The 14,656-nt window shown below is 38.2% G+C and overlaps 1 protein-coding gene across 1 annotated transcript in view; it reads right to left on the bottom strand.

Moving 5' to 3' along the window:
* The window catches only part of SLC9A9 (solute carrier family 9 member A9), a 192,144-nt gene extending 178,420 nt beyond the window's left edge, over positions 1-13,724 (bottom strand). Inside the window, exons 1-4 of the mRNA XM_082057237.1 lie at positions 13,407-13,724; positions 7,464-7,666; positions 3,349-3,426; positions 2,888-2,964 (exon numbers count right to left, since the gene is read on the bottom strand). Coding sequence (XP_081913363.1) covers positions 2,888-2,964; positions 3,349-3,426; positions 7,464-7,666; positions 13,407-13,581 — 533 coding nt within the window. The 5' untranslated portion in view covers positions 13,582-13,724. The remainder of the gene's footprint in view (positions 1-2,887; positions 2,965-3,348; positions 3,427-7,463; positions 7,667-13,406) is intronic.
* Positions 13,725-14,656: the final 932 nt, after the last annotated feature.

Raw genomic sequence — 14,656 nt, 5'->3', positions numbered from 1 at the left:
TCTCACTGCAGCCACACAGACTGATCAAACTTGGCCTAAGTTGTCAGCAAATAAGTTCGCTATTTGAGTTGCACACTCAAAGAGCTTTAAATTTCAGAAAAATCAGGCCTTGCCAAATGTAGAAGACAGGCTGGAAAAATATGAATGACAGCAAACATGCTGCATTCTGAGTATCTAAAATGTGGTTTTGGCATTGCATTTCAAGAGAATCCAAGTGAAACTGAATAAAAAAAATCACAGATAAGGACAACTTTATGAAGTTATTGCTCTTTTGCATAGGCATCTTGGCCTTGGATGGCACCGAGAATGCTGATCTAAGAAGTCAGGATGATTTCAAAAGGGCAAAAAATGCAAATCTTTCTACCCCCCCTGCCACTCAGCACCTCATATGTTGCTCTGACAGGTTGTTACTATAGTATCAGGATCTTTCCAAATGCTTAAGCACTCTTCCACTGTCAAAATTGAAAATATCTATCACAGGCATGAATTATGGAAGATGCATCCCATCAGATAGCACAGTTTATTAAAAGTAAAATCAAAGGGAAGAGAGCACTGGTCCTTGCAAAAGCTGAAGTCAGGCCCTTCTCCCTTCTTCTTAGGGGGCTGATAGGCGTGATGTCTGAGAAGAGATAAAGGGCTGAGTTATTCCAGCCTGTAGAAAAGCAGCTCAGCTTTCTCTTGTAACTAGGAGGTGTGGTAACTGATGTCTTCAGCTAACAGGTGGTTATAGAGAATATGAAGCCACCTTCTGAGGGATGCATAGTGAAAGGATGGTTACAGGGCAATGGTTACAAGGTGAAGCAAGGGAAATCCCGGTTAAATATACAGAAAAACAACTTTTGTAGTGAGGGTGGTTAAACCCTGGAACAGGTTTCCCAGAGAACCAGCAGAATCTGCATTCTTTGAGATACTCAAAACTCAGCTGGACAGGGCCTTGAGGAACTGGACTTAAATTTGAAGCCAGTTATGCATTGATCAGGAGGTTGGACTGCAGGCATCCAGACATTGCTTCCAACCTAAATTATTCGCTGAGTCTGTGAAACTCAAGTAGTCTGTTACAGCAAAGGACTGCCCACTCTGTGTCAGGGGAAGCCTCACAGAGACTTAAACTGTATGATTTTTCTTAGGAATGACAGTATTTGGAATTTAGACTAGACTCAAGATATAACGTTTGTTTTAACAAGCTTATCGAAGCTGCTCTGGCATTTTCCACTTACTAAGGGCAATGACACATGTCAGAGCTCATAAACCAAACGCATGTTTAAGAGCATCACTGGGATGGACAGCCCTACTGCTTTTCTGTAGTTTCCCAGAGCTATTAGCAATTGTTTTACAGGAGAGAAATGGTCAATGGCTAAAACAAGGGAGAAGAAGCAGAGGAAGAGTCCTAATGAGATCCAGAACCACTGTTACCTCAGTAATGTGCTAGCATTCAGCTCAAACTGTTATCAGAATGTAGATTTTTTACTGAATTTCTAATTCTAACCTTTGGGGTGCTATTTGCATATGGGTATGAAAAGAATCAACTCCAAGACTTAGGGTCATACAGAGGTGTAAAAAACAACAGGGGAAAAAATGAGTGGTGTAGCTGTCCAAGCTGTGAACATCATGGATCTTTGAGCAGGCATCCACCCCCAAGTGACAGTGCGGGGATACCGATGTTTCTCTTTCACGCGGATAAGTGCTTTTGGAACTCTGTCACAAACTGTAGAGCCTCATGAAGAAATGAATAGGGAGATTTAAACGTGGGGACACCAAGTAACCAGGCAGGAAATTGTTCTGATTGTTTAATTATATCATTTTGTGAAATTCTGTATATTCTGGGTCTTTAAAACTCCACATCTATTCCCCATTAGAAAAGAAGGATCCAAAGATCTAGAGTTTTCTGCCTCACATTCTTTTCCAGAGGAGAACAAGTAATAGGAGAGGGGAGAGGATGAGGTGCCATTTCTCAAGGAAAGCAAAATTTCAGAAAGAAAAGCAAGATTAAGCTTTTCCACTCTAATAAGTGAGACACGTGGTTCATTGTCCACTGGAATTACAGATTTTATCTGAAATCTAAGGTATCCTTTGTCCTTAGCCCACAGATATTCAGCATTTTTTTTTCGCATGGAGGGGAGACAGCCACATGCAGAGCTTACACTCCTTGGTATTTCAGCACAGAAGGTGATCATACTTTGAATGTTGCTTTTCATTGTGGAGTTTAAAATTTCCTGACATTTGGAGTGACCATAACTTCCAGAGCATTTAATAGCCACAGTGTCTCAGGTACATTATGCTTACTAAGCTACTTGTTTATTAGGAATCTAGGGTGTCAAGACAGATATGATGACATACCTATAAAATAACAGTTTTAAAATCATTGAACTCTAGTTCAACATAGTGCCAGACTGAGGCTTTTCGCATGAACTTCCACTAAAAAGTTTCATATAGCCTTTGAAATTACTCCATTTATTTTACATATATGCCACTAGATATTTCTTCCTCCCCTTTTTGAGATTTAAAGTCATTTTTTGTTAAAGATCTGCTCTCCTCTAGAAGGAATTCTGGTTAGAGGCATGGAATTTCATTTGCGAGAATGGTTGTGTTTCTCAGAACAGATGGTTAAAGCTGCAGGGTTGTAGAAAGCAGTTCATGCTTACATCAATCATGGACCAGAAAGGAAGGACACATTTTCCTGAATGTCCTGGACAGTTTGTACTATCCAAGAGTTTTGCCTTTTCCATCTCAGCATTCCCTGATAAAGAATTACTTGATCTGTTCTATAGTTGCGAAGTATATTGAAAATGCAGCGTCCACAATTCTTCTTACACTTCATTTTTTAATTGCAAAAAACAGCGAGCACTAATAATGACTTCAGCAATAATAGCAGCATGCATGTACTTACCCTATGACAATGCAGGAGATGGCAGTTCCCAAAAAGGCATAGGTTAAAATCGATCCTAAGTTACGAAAAAAATGTCTCTGGGGAGGAAAGTTTGGAAAAAAGTCCTTTGTAATACAGTAAATACAAGAACATTCAGACCTAGCTGAAACACTGCATCCTAGAAGTGCCATTTGTTACAACCCATATCTAAAATATAAGATGAAATAAAAGATTAATATAAGATGGTCTCCTCTGAAAACAGGAATGACCGAGTGTTATAAACCTCACAATCAAATCTTTATACAGATGCAGAAAGGGGGCAGAATGAGGTCCATGCATCTTTCATATTCATCCATTCCTGTTAAATTCCTCCCATGTAATCTAATTGTTAACTGACTCTTTCTGCTGTCACTGGCCTATTGGATTTATGAAGTAGTAACCATACTCAAGTCACTTTTGTAATGTAAGAAAGAGACACATACCTTCTTTAAACTATATCCAGCATGAAATATAATGGGTGGCAGCAAAATATTGAAGAAGATGGAAGGATCAAATGTCATCTACCAGAAAGGACAAAAGAGAGGGTAAGGACACATAAAATAGCATTTAATTTGACAGGTTTTAATTGTAACTTCTTATCAGGATTAATCTCAGGATCAGCTTCAATGTCTGTGGGCCAGAATGTTACTCTGAGTTGTTTTCTTACAAGTATCAACGTGTAGTTCCTTACTCCTCATATATGTAGAATACTACTTGAAAAGTTTTTCTTAAAGAAGAATATCAGTCATGCACCACTTTACAGGGAACACATAGAAGCAGTGTTACCTGTGGTATCATCTGCACTACCAGACATCCAGCTTAGTCCCATGGCTGAATTCCTGGTTCAGACCTGGAATTCCTGTTCAGTTTCAGGGAAGACACATCGCCAGCGTTGTGCCTCAATTCCCCACATACAGAATGATGATAAAAGAAAAGGCTTACCCTACCAAAACCAGGGTAATGTTTCCTTTGAAGCATACCTATTTAGGCACAGACAGAGCTTGCTAATGTTGCTTAATGAACCACTGGCTGTCAGCTAATATGAGCTTTCTTGAACTACTGCACATGAAAACTGTGCATACTTTGACTATCTTCGTTACTTCACTTGAGTTAACCTAAAAGTGATAAAAAATTATTTAATGTCACATTTTCAGCAGGCAAGCAACATTCACGGGGCTAGGTAATGTAGCTCAGATGCAATATAACTATTAAACTATAACTGTATGATCAGTTCTGCTAACCTGCCAGCACAGATTTCTCTTGTCCTAAAGTTTCTCAGTAAATCTGCTGACTGCTTCTCTAGCATAATTTCCATTGTAACACACCTTGTAAAGTATAATCAGTCCAATCCAGTCAATCAGTTTTTGCCTGACTGCAACAAAATAAGCTTTAGACTCTCTCCAGTAACTAGCTATTTCTACTTCCTAACAAAATGTAAGTTTAGCAAAGCTAAATTGTCCTTTTTGACAAAAGGATTGCCTACGCAGACATGAAATTCACAAATGGTATAAAGCCTTTTCTTCCAGATTTCGGTTTGATGGTGTTATGATGGCCTTAATTATTAGCAGCTCAACTAATTTACTAGTAACATCCTCACTTCCTTGCTGTCTTTTCTATTTCTATATGTGCTGACATCGTAAGTCATATTGTCATGGCAATGAAACTGTAATTTGCTTCTGGTGACAGTTATCAATCTCTGTATTCCTGAAGACACAACATATCCCTGTGTTAGGAAATCTAAGAGGCACTGATGCTGTCCTATTGCCTACATATTTTCTGTCTGTTTTATAGGCAAAGGGCTTTCCTTGTATCTTCAGTAAGCTAAGGACTAGATTTTCTTATATCCTCAATTATGTAAGGACTAGGTTCAGCCATTCTGCAAAGACTAACTGGATTCTCTGCCAAGACACAGCCAAGGTTCTATTTGCCTTCAGACCCGCAGGTGCGCTCCTGGGTTAGTCTCTTCGCGATTCCCATTCCAGGGCGCTGGCTGCCACAGCAGCCGGCACAACTTCATCCCATTATGCGGTTTGTTACACTCAAATGCCTGTGTAATGTAATATATTTTTGTTTCCTCAACAGCCAGAAAACGTTTATAAAATACCCATTAAAATTTTAAAAGTCATGCTAGAATGAGGATGATGTTAGGCAAGGCAAAAAGTTCTCATTCCAGCTGTTGTTGGTACACTGTTCACAATTAACTTCAACTTCAGGCACAGAGAGGGACCGAGGACAATGTTTAGTCCCTGCAATTCATTACAAGTAGCTTTCAATAAAATAGAGTCCTGTTTAAAACTACAGTATTGCTGGAGAAAAAAATATTTTAATTTGCCTGTGTACTGCTTACTATTCTGTCATTGGTCTGGAACCAGGCCTCGGATCGCAGGACAGTGCTTTTAAAAGACACAGAATATAATTAATACAAAGTCTTGCAGGTCCTTTGTCCAGATAAAATGCTAGATGAACTATTTAGCTTCAATAGAGTAAGATCTGCCTACAAACTTACTTCTCTCTTACTGATAGCTTGAGCTGATAAACAGGAAGTGAGAGCTCAGCCTGTTTTCCATTCTGCTTACTCTGAATTATAAAGCTGAAAAAAATGAGCTGGCAAATAATGTGGCAGCAACTTTAGCTATGCTGAAGTTGAAAACATGAAAGGAAAACATGAAAACATTGAAAACATGGTAGGAAAAGGATTTTCTTCACTTATAAACTAACAGCCTCCAATGTTAATTTTGGAATTAATACAGTGAACATGTTGCACTATTTTTTCCATAGGGATCAGAAATCCTGACTGCAAATTCTATTATCCAAAACCATGTTCTAAGGAATACATCTTTGTAAGTCACAGCACAGTCTCTTCTTTCTGATAAACACACTTAGTAAATTCTTAGGTGAAAAGGGAATTACAATTGTACAAAAAACAGTGCATGGTGTGATCGTATTTTCTGTTCTTTACGTTAGTGCTTCTGCCAGTCAGGAAGGCTGCCATGCATTGGTATTCTCTCCTAAATACTGCTGGATTCCTCTCTCTTTCCTTTTTTAATTATTATTTTTCTTTTTAAGAAGGCATTTGCCAGATGATTTTAAAGGAAAAAGGAGTGAAAATCCAGGCAGGCTGAGGCCTCTTCATTAATCTAGAGAAACCCACAATTCACAGTTGCCACTTTTAAGAATTTTCCAGCAAAGGGAGACTGTGGAAAGAAGACTGGGCCATGCCCCGTAAGGCAACCAAAGCTTCTGTGGGAGTTGGTGCTCCTCCTTGCTTGTAACACAAGTCAGCTTCAATGTAATGGGTTTGATGAAGATGTTTGAATGTAATGGATTAATAAATATACCTTGGAAACTAAACACACCCTTGGACTGAAACAAACCTCGCAACCAACTAGCAGGAAAGGAGATGAAGATTCAGCAAAATCTGCCTAGTCTGACTGCCCCAGTGTTTTCCTGTTTCCACCCACCACAGCTGTAACAGCCCTTGACACTCTGGGTCTTCCTGAGAATGGCAGAGCCTGGTGCTGCATCAGCAAGGAATTTGAGCAGATGGTCAAATCCTAATTCTGCTGAGTTCCCCAATGTACATTCTAAGCAGAACTTTAAAGTTTTTATAATGATAACCACTATAATACACAGGAACATGTATTACTGTGCTAGATAAACTTGGAAAAAATGAAAATAACATATTGCAATATTGTAAAAAAAAAAAACAATGCTAAGGGCTTAGAAGCTTCATGTGAATATCTGTTGTCTTTGAGCACAAAATCCAGCTTTTAAAAAGTCCCTCTGCACTCATGAGTTCCTTAAATTGCTGTAATTTTTTAAGAAAGTGGATGTTACAGGAAGTAAATATTGCAAGGGTGTGGAGAGAATATAGTAACAAAGTAAAACATTTTAATTGTTATATACTGGAAAACAGAGACGGCCATGGCATTGTAAAAGACTGTAAACTTTCTCCCATAACTCCCTTTCTGCGTCCAGCCTGAATTCCCACAATGCTGTCTCCCCAAGCTTGGGGGCAGCCAGTGAAACCCCCGCTGAGGACCACTGCAGCAGTGAGTGAATGTTTGGGAATGTTGTCATGCATTTCAGCATTACCAAACTCCCCACTTATCTATGGAGGTTTACATATTTACAGGTTTATATTTTGTAAAATGTCCATTGTTTGTAGTCACCTTTGTTGTGCACAGGAGGTAAACCTGCCTTGCATTATGCTGCCAGAACAAAGGACACAGAGATATCAGTGGGGTTTATAAAGTTGTGGTGGCAGTGAATCCAGGGCAACAGTTGTGCCTGCAAGTGAACACCGTGTCTGCAGGAGGTGGGACAGTCACCTAAAAGAGTTCAGGCAACTATTCTGCCAGCATACAGACAGCTGTATGTGAAACGGTGCTCAGGTTTTTACCACATATTTCCTTTCCTGTTCTCTTTCCTCACCCTTCTCATGCTAAACTCAGAGTAGTCTCTCTGTGTCACATTTTAGCTTGAAACTTGTTTTCTTCTCTCAACGGTGTAAATAAAACAAATTCTTACACAGTTTAAAACAAAAATAAGGTTTTACCTTTTGAAGCATTGCATTGCCCTGGTGACCATTGACGTTGTGGTGGCTGATCTCTCTTTTGTATTGATATTCATAGACCTGATTAGTTATATTAATAAGTAGAGTGGATGGCCCAGATTTCAGCTTTTCACATTCATAAACAGTTCCGCTTTCAACATCTGATGCTTTTGTTGCGTATCGTATAATTAATCCCATTACAAGGCCTGGAGAGTTAAAAAAAAAAAGAAACATAAAACACAAACCCAAAGAGACTCAGGTACTTTAAAGTATCTGATGGTACACAATTATTAATTTGGAGAAAAATGAACTCTTTTAAAGCTAGGACACCTCCTTCTCAGTGTTTCCACCTCCACAGAGGTAGACCTCACTCAACACTTCATGGACAACCGTAAAATATTCTTCCAAAAGGGTCATTTCATTAGGATACAGATGTTGGTTTGACACTTGCTCAGTTGTACTCCTGTTTTTGTGACCCAGTTGCTGGAATCATTCTGATATAGTTATTAGCTGAGTCGCTCAGTCACCGCATTTTCAATAGATACACAGAAAAGGGAGATGCTTCCATAACTAAAGTGCTGTACTGAGCACAAAATAATCAGCTGTGCTTTTGGTGATTTCACACACTTCATTTTTGGGGGCAAAACTCTGATACAGTATCCTCAGGTGCATTCTGCTTTCTGTAGAAGACTGCGTATATTTTCGAGACTGTATAAACATGGGAAAATAAAAGCAGAAAGAAGGAAAGGAAGATTAAGACTAGGATTAATTTATTTGATTATCTACAATTTAGCACTCTTCTGTAAGGCAGACATTTTAGCTCCCTTTACTGCCAACAGCGAGGAAAATGTACGTCTGCAATTGTCCTCTGTACGCTTCTTTCTGTCCACTCTAGTGGGAGCTTGCATGATTACCTCAGGAGAGGTGACCAATATTTAGCTAGACAACATTACTGAGATTATTTCCACCCCCAGAGACTTGAATTTGGTTTCAAATTTAATTTCCATCCTTCTTTTGTGTCTTATGTGCTTTAAGTCCCATGTATTACGTCTTCAGCTGTAGTGTCTAGCTGCTTCTGTAGGAATTTTCTGGAATGGAAACAAATGCAAAGATTGTAGATCCTAGTCCTGCAAGACAGCTCTGAGTATAAATAAGTTAATTTGCAGAAAAGGCGTATTTTAAAAATATGATCACAGTAGCTGTAGAGAAATAAAGATCAACACTGACTGAGATTTAAAACTGCAATTCAAGTTAGCCTTTTGGGTTTTCTTCTACCGCCTTTAGATCTTATTGTCTGATGGAGTCCAGATCCCGATAATGCACAGAGCCACACAAATAATGAAAGGATAATGAAAGAACAAGGAAATTATGAGACTATCCAAAGGCATACACATATTGGAGAAATTACATCAGAGAAGATTCTAACAATCGATATTCTTAGGGCATCAATGGGTCTTTGAGGTCCTTGTAGCTCTGAAGGAAATTCTATAATGTATTAAATTTGAACAAAATGTGGACAGGATCCATAATGATGAGTTGATTCAGAATATTCTCAAATGGTCTGTGGACGGTTCAGACAAAGACAATTGCTCTCACTACACTATATTGTAAGAGTCAATATAAGTGATGAGATTGTATAATATTCTTCCTCCAGTAATAATAAATGTGCCAAAGACCCTGTATAAACCCCCCCAGTGAATTAAAAATCTGGGAAGAATGTATTTAATATTTTATTAGGTGTGTCATTTATGGAATGCACTTTCTGCCTTAAATCATTATATAACATTTGTTTCATTATAGAATTCAGAAGCCCAGATTATATTCCAATAGAAATAATTAATTTTTAAATAATGCACTCTCATTTCCATTACTCCCCCTTCCAAACTGAAATCATGCTTCTGTAATGTATATTTAAAAACATTCTTTATAGTTCATGCAAAAAACCCAGAGTGGTGGACCTCAGTCCCCTAAAAAATCAGGAAGCATCTCTAACCACAGCACCACGAAGCCATTTCTTGTGAGTGCTACAATGATCGTGTTTTGCCATTCAGCCTTTCTAGGTTTTCCTTCTAGTCTCATCAACTAGTCCCACAGAGCCTTCAGTCAGCCTCCCCTCCACCCTGATGGGCACCACACATTCCCTAGGGGTGACAACCATGCCAGCTGAGAACAATTTTAACCAAAGTTGCTAATTAACCTGGCAGATAAAAGGCACAGAATGCCAGAATGCATTGGTGGGTTGTTGCTAGTGGGTGTTGTGGTTTTTTTTTTGGTCTGTTAGGTTTTTTTTTTTTAATAATTGTTAAAGTTTAATTCTGGCTGCCTACCTGCAGGAGTGCTTTAGTCTCTTAATCATAGGTAACTGGTGGCACCTGTATGTAGCCCTGAGGATTAGAAATTCAGACACACTTAGTTTTTCATTGTGCTAGCTCTGTGCTGTTCCCCCACTAATGTGGGGGGCCATGACTTATGTATTTGGTGGGGAATGGGCACCCACCATTTCATGATGGAGGCAGCAAAAGATACCAGGCCCTGCAGGAGCTGGCTAATAGGCACCTAAGTCTTTTATTTGGTCTAGTGCTAAGAGGCCATCTTCTGGGGTCTGGTGCTGAGGGGGAGGCCACTGAGAGAAGCAACATTCAGGTTTTGTTACTGCTTCTGTAGACTATGCTATTGTACAGAAAATTGTGCTGAGAATGTATATAAAGGATGCTCTTCCCTTTTGGGGTGGCACAAAGTTATTCTTTCATGTCCACCTGCCTCTTTGATATACAGAAATCAGGAAGCTGAGTTTGTTGTGTGGGGTCTGTCAAACCAGCTACAGTGTGCAGAGAAACTTATTCTCTGAGATACTGGAAAATGAAGGGATGAATGAATAAACAGGTAAGTCTTCATTCTCGGTCATTGTTTGCGAGTGATTTTTTTCATTGTGGTGCCTAAACAATTTGACTATATAAATAGCTACAAGCTGAATGCCCTGAAATGTGTATATACATACATATATATATGTGTATACCTTTTTTTGTGTGTGTGAAATAATGTTGAATTTGTGTTGAATTAATTCTTTTGACTTAATTCTAGGTTATGATAAATGCTTTGGTTTTTAACTTGCAAGTGCAGAAAGATTTTTAATTTAAATATATGTGTATTTAGTGTTGAAACATAGATTAAAAAGTCTGGTTTTTAAGTTTATAAATGGACAGTTTTCCATTATGGGCTTTTATTTAAGCTGGAACTATTCAGCCTAAAACTGCATTTTCCTACAAAGCTCTTGCAAAAAAAACCAAAACAAAAACAAAAAACCCACAACCCTTTTATTTGTTCTGTACTTTAAATAGAAGTTTCTGTCAGGCTGTTCCTAGTGTTCGATTTGTGGCTGTTCAGCACTTTGCAGAAACTGTAAAATGCCTTCCTGTTTTTGTGCTTCTGTGGGTTTTTCTTTTCCTCTGGTCTTCCTCATATTTCACTTTCTTCATCCTTTCCACTGCTATTCCCCTGATGGCGCACTCGATAAGGAATACAGACCCATCTATCCTCCTGTGGGACACAGTCTGCAAAATAAGTGGCCATATTGTTCTGTCAAAATGTTTGGTTTCTTGTGCTGCTATTCAGGTATCTAGCAAATAGTTCAATGGGCTGGAGTAAAGCAAACTGTAGCACAGAGCCTTTAGGTTTGTGCATAGCAGGTATAAACCAGAATTGTTCTCATGATGAAAGCAAAAAAATAAGCAAGGGCAAGATTGGGGTCAGTGTCAGTGCTTGGTGTCACGATCCTCTCCTGAAGTAGCTGCCTGTTGATCTGACACCTCTCTCATGACCTCTGACACTCCACTTTATTTCCAGTATTGCTATTCCACAATGCTAAAGATAGTCATATCCAAAATTTCTAAGGACAAAAAGGACATCAGCAGCTTTTTGGATCTTACGAATAAGCTTTTTTCCCTTTTGAAGGTTGTGATAAATAATGCAAGACTAAATAGATAGCTTATTTACAACCATCAGAAATGTTTCCTTTGTTCATGAATGTTTTAATAATTCAAAAGCTCTGTCCTGCCGGAGCACTAATCTCTTAAGTGATCAAAAGAATATCATGAGCTGGTTCTCCTCATGATGTCCAGATTATGTTCTGGGCAGGCAATGAAACACAACCAAAAGGTAGATACAACCCTCATTAAATGCTGATTGGTTTGTGATGTTGTAATCCCACATATTTAATTTCTATTTTGATAGGCTTTTGTCTAAATCTTCAACAAATGTTGTCAGCCTCACATAGGAAACAGTACAACAGTGTACAGGAAGCTGCTATAGAAGAGTCACCCACGTAATTTGAAAAACATCACCATAATTTACAAGTTGATCATAACGAATGTATTTCACAGTGTTCCATGGTTTTCCTTTTGATGGATGTTAATAGAAATGCAACAACCAAATGTATTCTCAGTGCTGCTGTGTAGCTTGTAACCCATAAAACTGTTAAACAACAATCTAGGTGATGTTCGACAATGCAAACCATTGCATTTAACTAAGTATCATGTGACACGTATTTCATTCTCAACTGATTCAGTTGAGTATGTTTTTTGTGTGCAACAGATTAGAAAAAGGGCATACTATCAAATATATTTTTCCCACAGCTTTAAAATAAACACAAGGCAAATGAGAATCAAGAGATTCCACAGGCTGCCTCACCCAGGTGTCACAGGCTCAGTGACTGGCTTAATACGAGTCTCTTATTTACGTGCTTTCCTTCAAAGTATCAAGTCACTTGTGAAGACAGTGAGCCAAGAGGAGGAAATAGCCCGTGTTCTTGAAATTTCTTACAGTTATCTAATGAAATAGTTTGAAAGGGATACAAGGAAGACTGATCTTAAGCTGTAGTCCTCCTATAGAACTGAGATCATCTAAAAAATGCTTGATATAGAAAGAACAAATAAAGTTTTTACCTCAAAATCCAGAGGTCAGTTGCCTTTTCTATTGCAGGCTTGCAGTTGAACCTCCATAAAGTTTTTTGGATGAGGTGTGCCATGATAAACGAATATTCTTCAAAATATGCAATCTTAACAACACCATTTTTGGGTATTATACTGCTAGAGTATGTGATGCACACAGAATGAGCCTGAGTCAAAATAGGCTGGCATTTTGATATGTAATGACTGAGCTGTTGACTTATATCTTCCATTTTGACAGTTACCCACCTATATGTGTTTTATGGTAACAAAAATGGCAGTCACACACTTTTCTCAAAGTGAAACAACAGTGAAAGAATGACAAGATAAATTGTTATACATGTAAGTGTATGCCATTAAACTAGCGTGAACTTATTATCAGTGGACAATGCAGGAAGTTCTACATGAAAGTGACGCACAATATTGCAAAATTTCATAAAAGAAGATTAGAACTAGACAGGTAAACTGAAATTACAGTACAATGACAGTGTTTAGAGAAGACTTGAAAAAGACACTCTTCATAGTTCGTTTTTCAAAGGCACAGAGGAAAACCAAATGAAAGATCTCAAGATCATTTAAACTTTATTAGACAACATGGCTGTACCCATAAAGCTCCTTAGTCTAACACTTTAGAATGCTACACAAACCAAGCATGGAAAATAAGCAAATTAAATAATCTCTCTCAATGGGAGCATTTAATTATTTTCAAAACAATAAACTCCCTAGCTGCTGAAGTATCATGTAGTGGCTGTTTGCCTGTAGAGGAACATAACGTGCACGTTGTGAGAATAACCAGGTCACGAGTGTCGCTCCCTTACCCAGTCAGCCTCCCACTACTTCATGGGAGATGCTGTTACATTATTATTATTTGACTGTACAGTCATGGAGCTGATGACATTTCATTCAGCACACCTTCCGAGCTTCGTCAGCACTTGATCTCAAGTGCCTGATTATAAATATGCAACTAGTGCCAACTTAAGCTGGCACTTGAGTTTATACTCACCATAAAGCATAGCTCCTCCAGTTTCATGCAGAAAGCGGAACCGATGGTTTTTGAACAACCAAATTGTTAATATTGTAAGAATGAGCAGAAAGTTGAAGACCAGCAGCTCCACAGCTCCCTGATGATAAAACTGATCTTCATCTTTCACTGACACGTATGTCTTCAACTTCTCCATTTCATTCACTTCATGGAAAATATGTGCAAAATAAAAGAAAAAAAAAATCACAGGAGGTCAAGTTTTATCACCTTTGGTACAAAAATGTCCAGATACTACAGAAATTCACAGAAAGCACATCTGTTTCATTTGCAGCCTCAGGGTAAAGTGCCTCAGCTCAGAATTCAGCTGGATTCTGGTTACAGCTTCCTGCTTCTCTCTTAAAGCCGCCCTGTCTCATTTTCAGTGTCGTGGTTGCATTGCTGGACTGCGCTTGCTCCAGCTGCAGATGCATGAGTTGCTTCCAAGTCTCAGAGTCTCTCAAATTCTAAAATTTCTTGTAAAACTTAGTCGGTGTTCATAATGCTTGTTCCTATAGTTTACAGCATAATCTCTATCCTAAAAATACTATTTTGTCTTGATAGTTTAAGATGGAAAAACTGATGTTAAAAGAATGGCATAGCAACCTTCGCTACATTTTGGAAGCTTAAAAATCTTTCCTCTTTCCTACTTTAAAAAAACCCAAACCAATAACATTTTGGGCCAAACTAATCTGTACAGCATCCATTCCAAGTCAGGTATTTATCAAACATCACTAAAATAGAAATAGATACCTAGGTATCCATACTCTCAGTAATTTCAGGGCCATAGCTCATATTAATATGAGCATTGTGAAGGAGGTACTGTTGATTTAATCTACAATGTTTTAAAATAATTTTTGCTTGGAAAACAATCAGTTCTGTCCTTTGTGTAAACTAATTTCATCACGTTTTACAAGTTTTCATTTTTTTCATTCACTTTGTATCAAAAGCAGTTTCCTTCTATTTCTTTTATATTTAATGTTTGTTCTTTGCTTAACAGATTTTTTTTTTCAATCTCTATCACTGGTTTTACTCTATTTTCGCCACTGTTTCACTCTCTTCTCTCTTTTGTGTTTCATTCATTTTCTTTTTTCTGATTTTTACCCGATAATTTGCAAGTATAGTCTGGCTTATTTAACTCAAAACTGTATTTCTGAACTGATTATCAATGGAACCTCTGTGAGATGAAAAGTTGGCTGATACTTCCCAAATTACTGAACCATGCAACTCAATTT

The sequence above is a fragment of the Streptopelia decaocto genome (assembly GCF_964273445.1).
Source record: "Streptopelia decaocto genome assembly, chromosome: 6".
Taxonomy (NCBI): Eukaryota; Metazoa; Chordata; class Aves; order Columbiformes; family Columbidae; genus Streptopelia; species Streptopelia decaocto.
The sequence above is the reverse complement of the archived record's forward strand: the minus strand, read 5'-3'. Positions and strand labels throughout refer to the sequence as shown.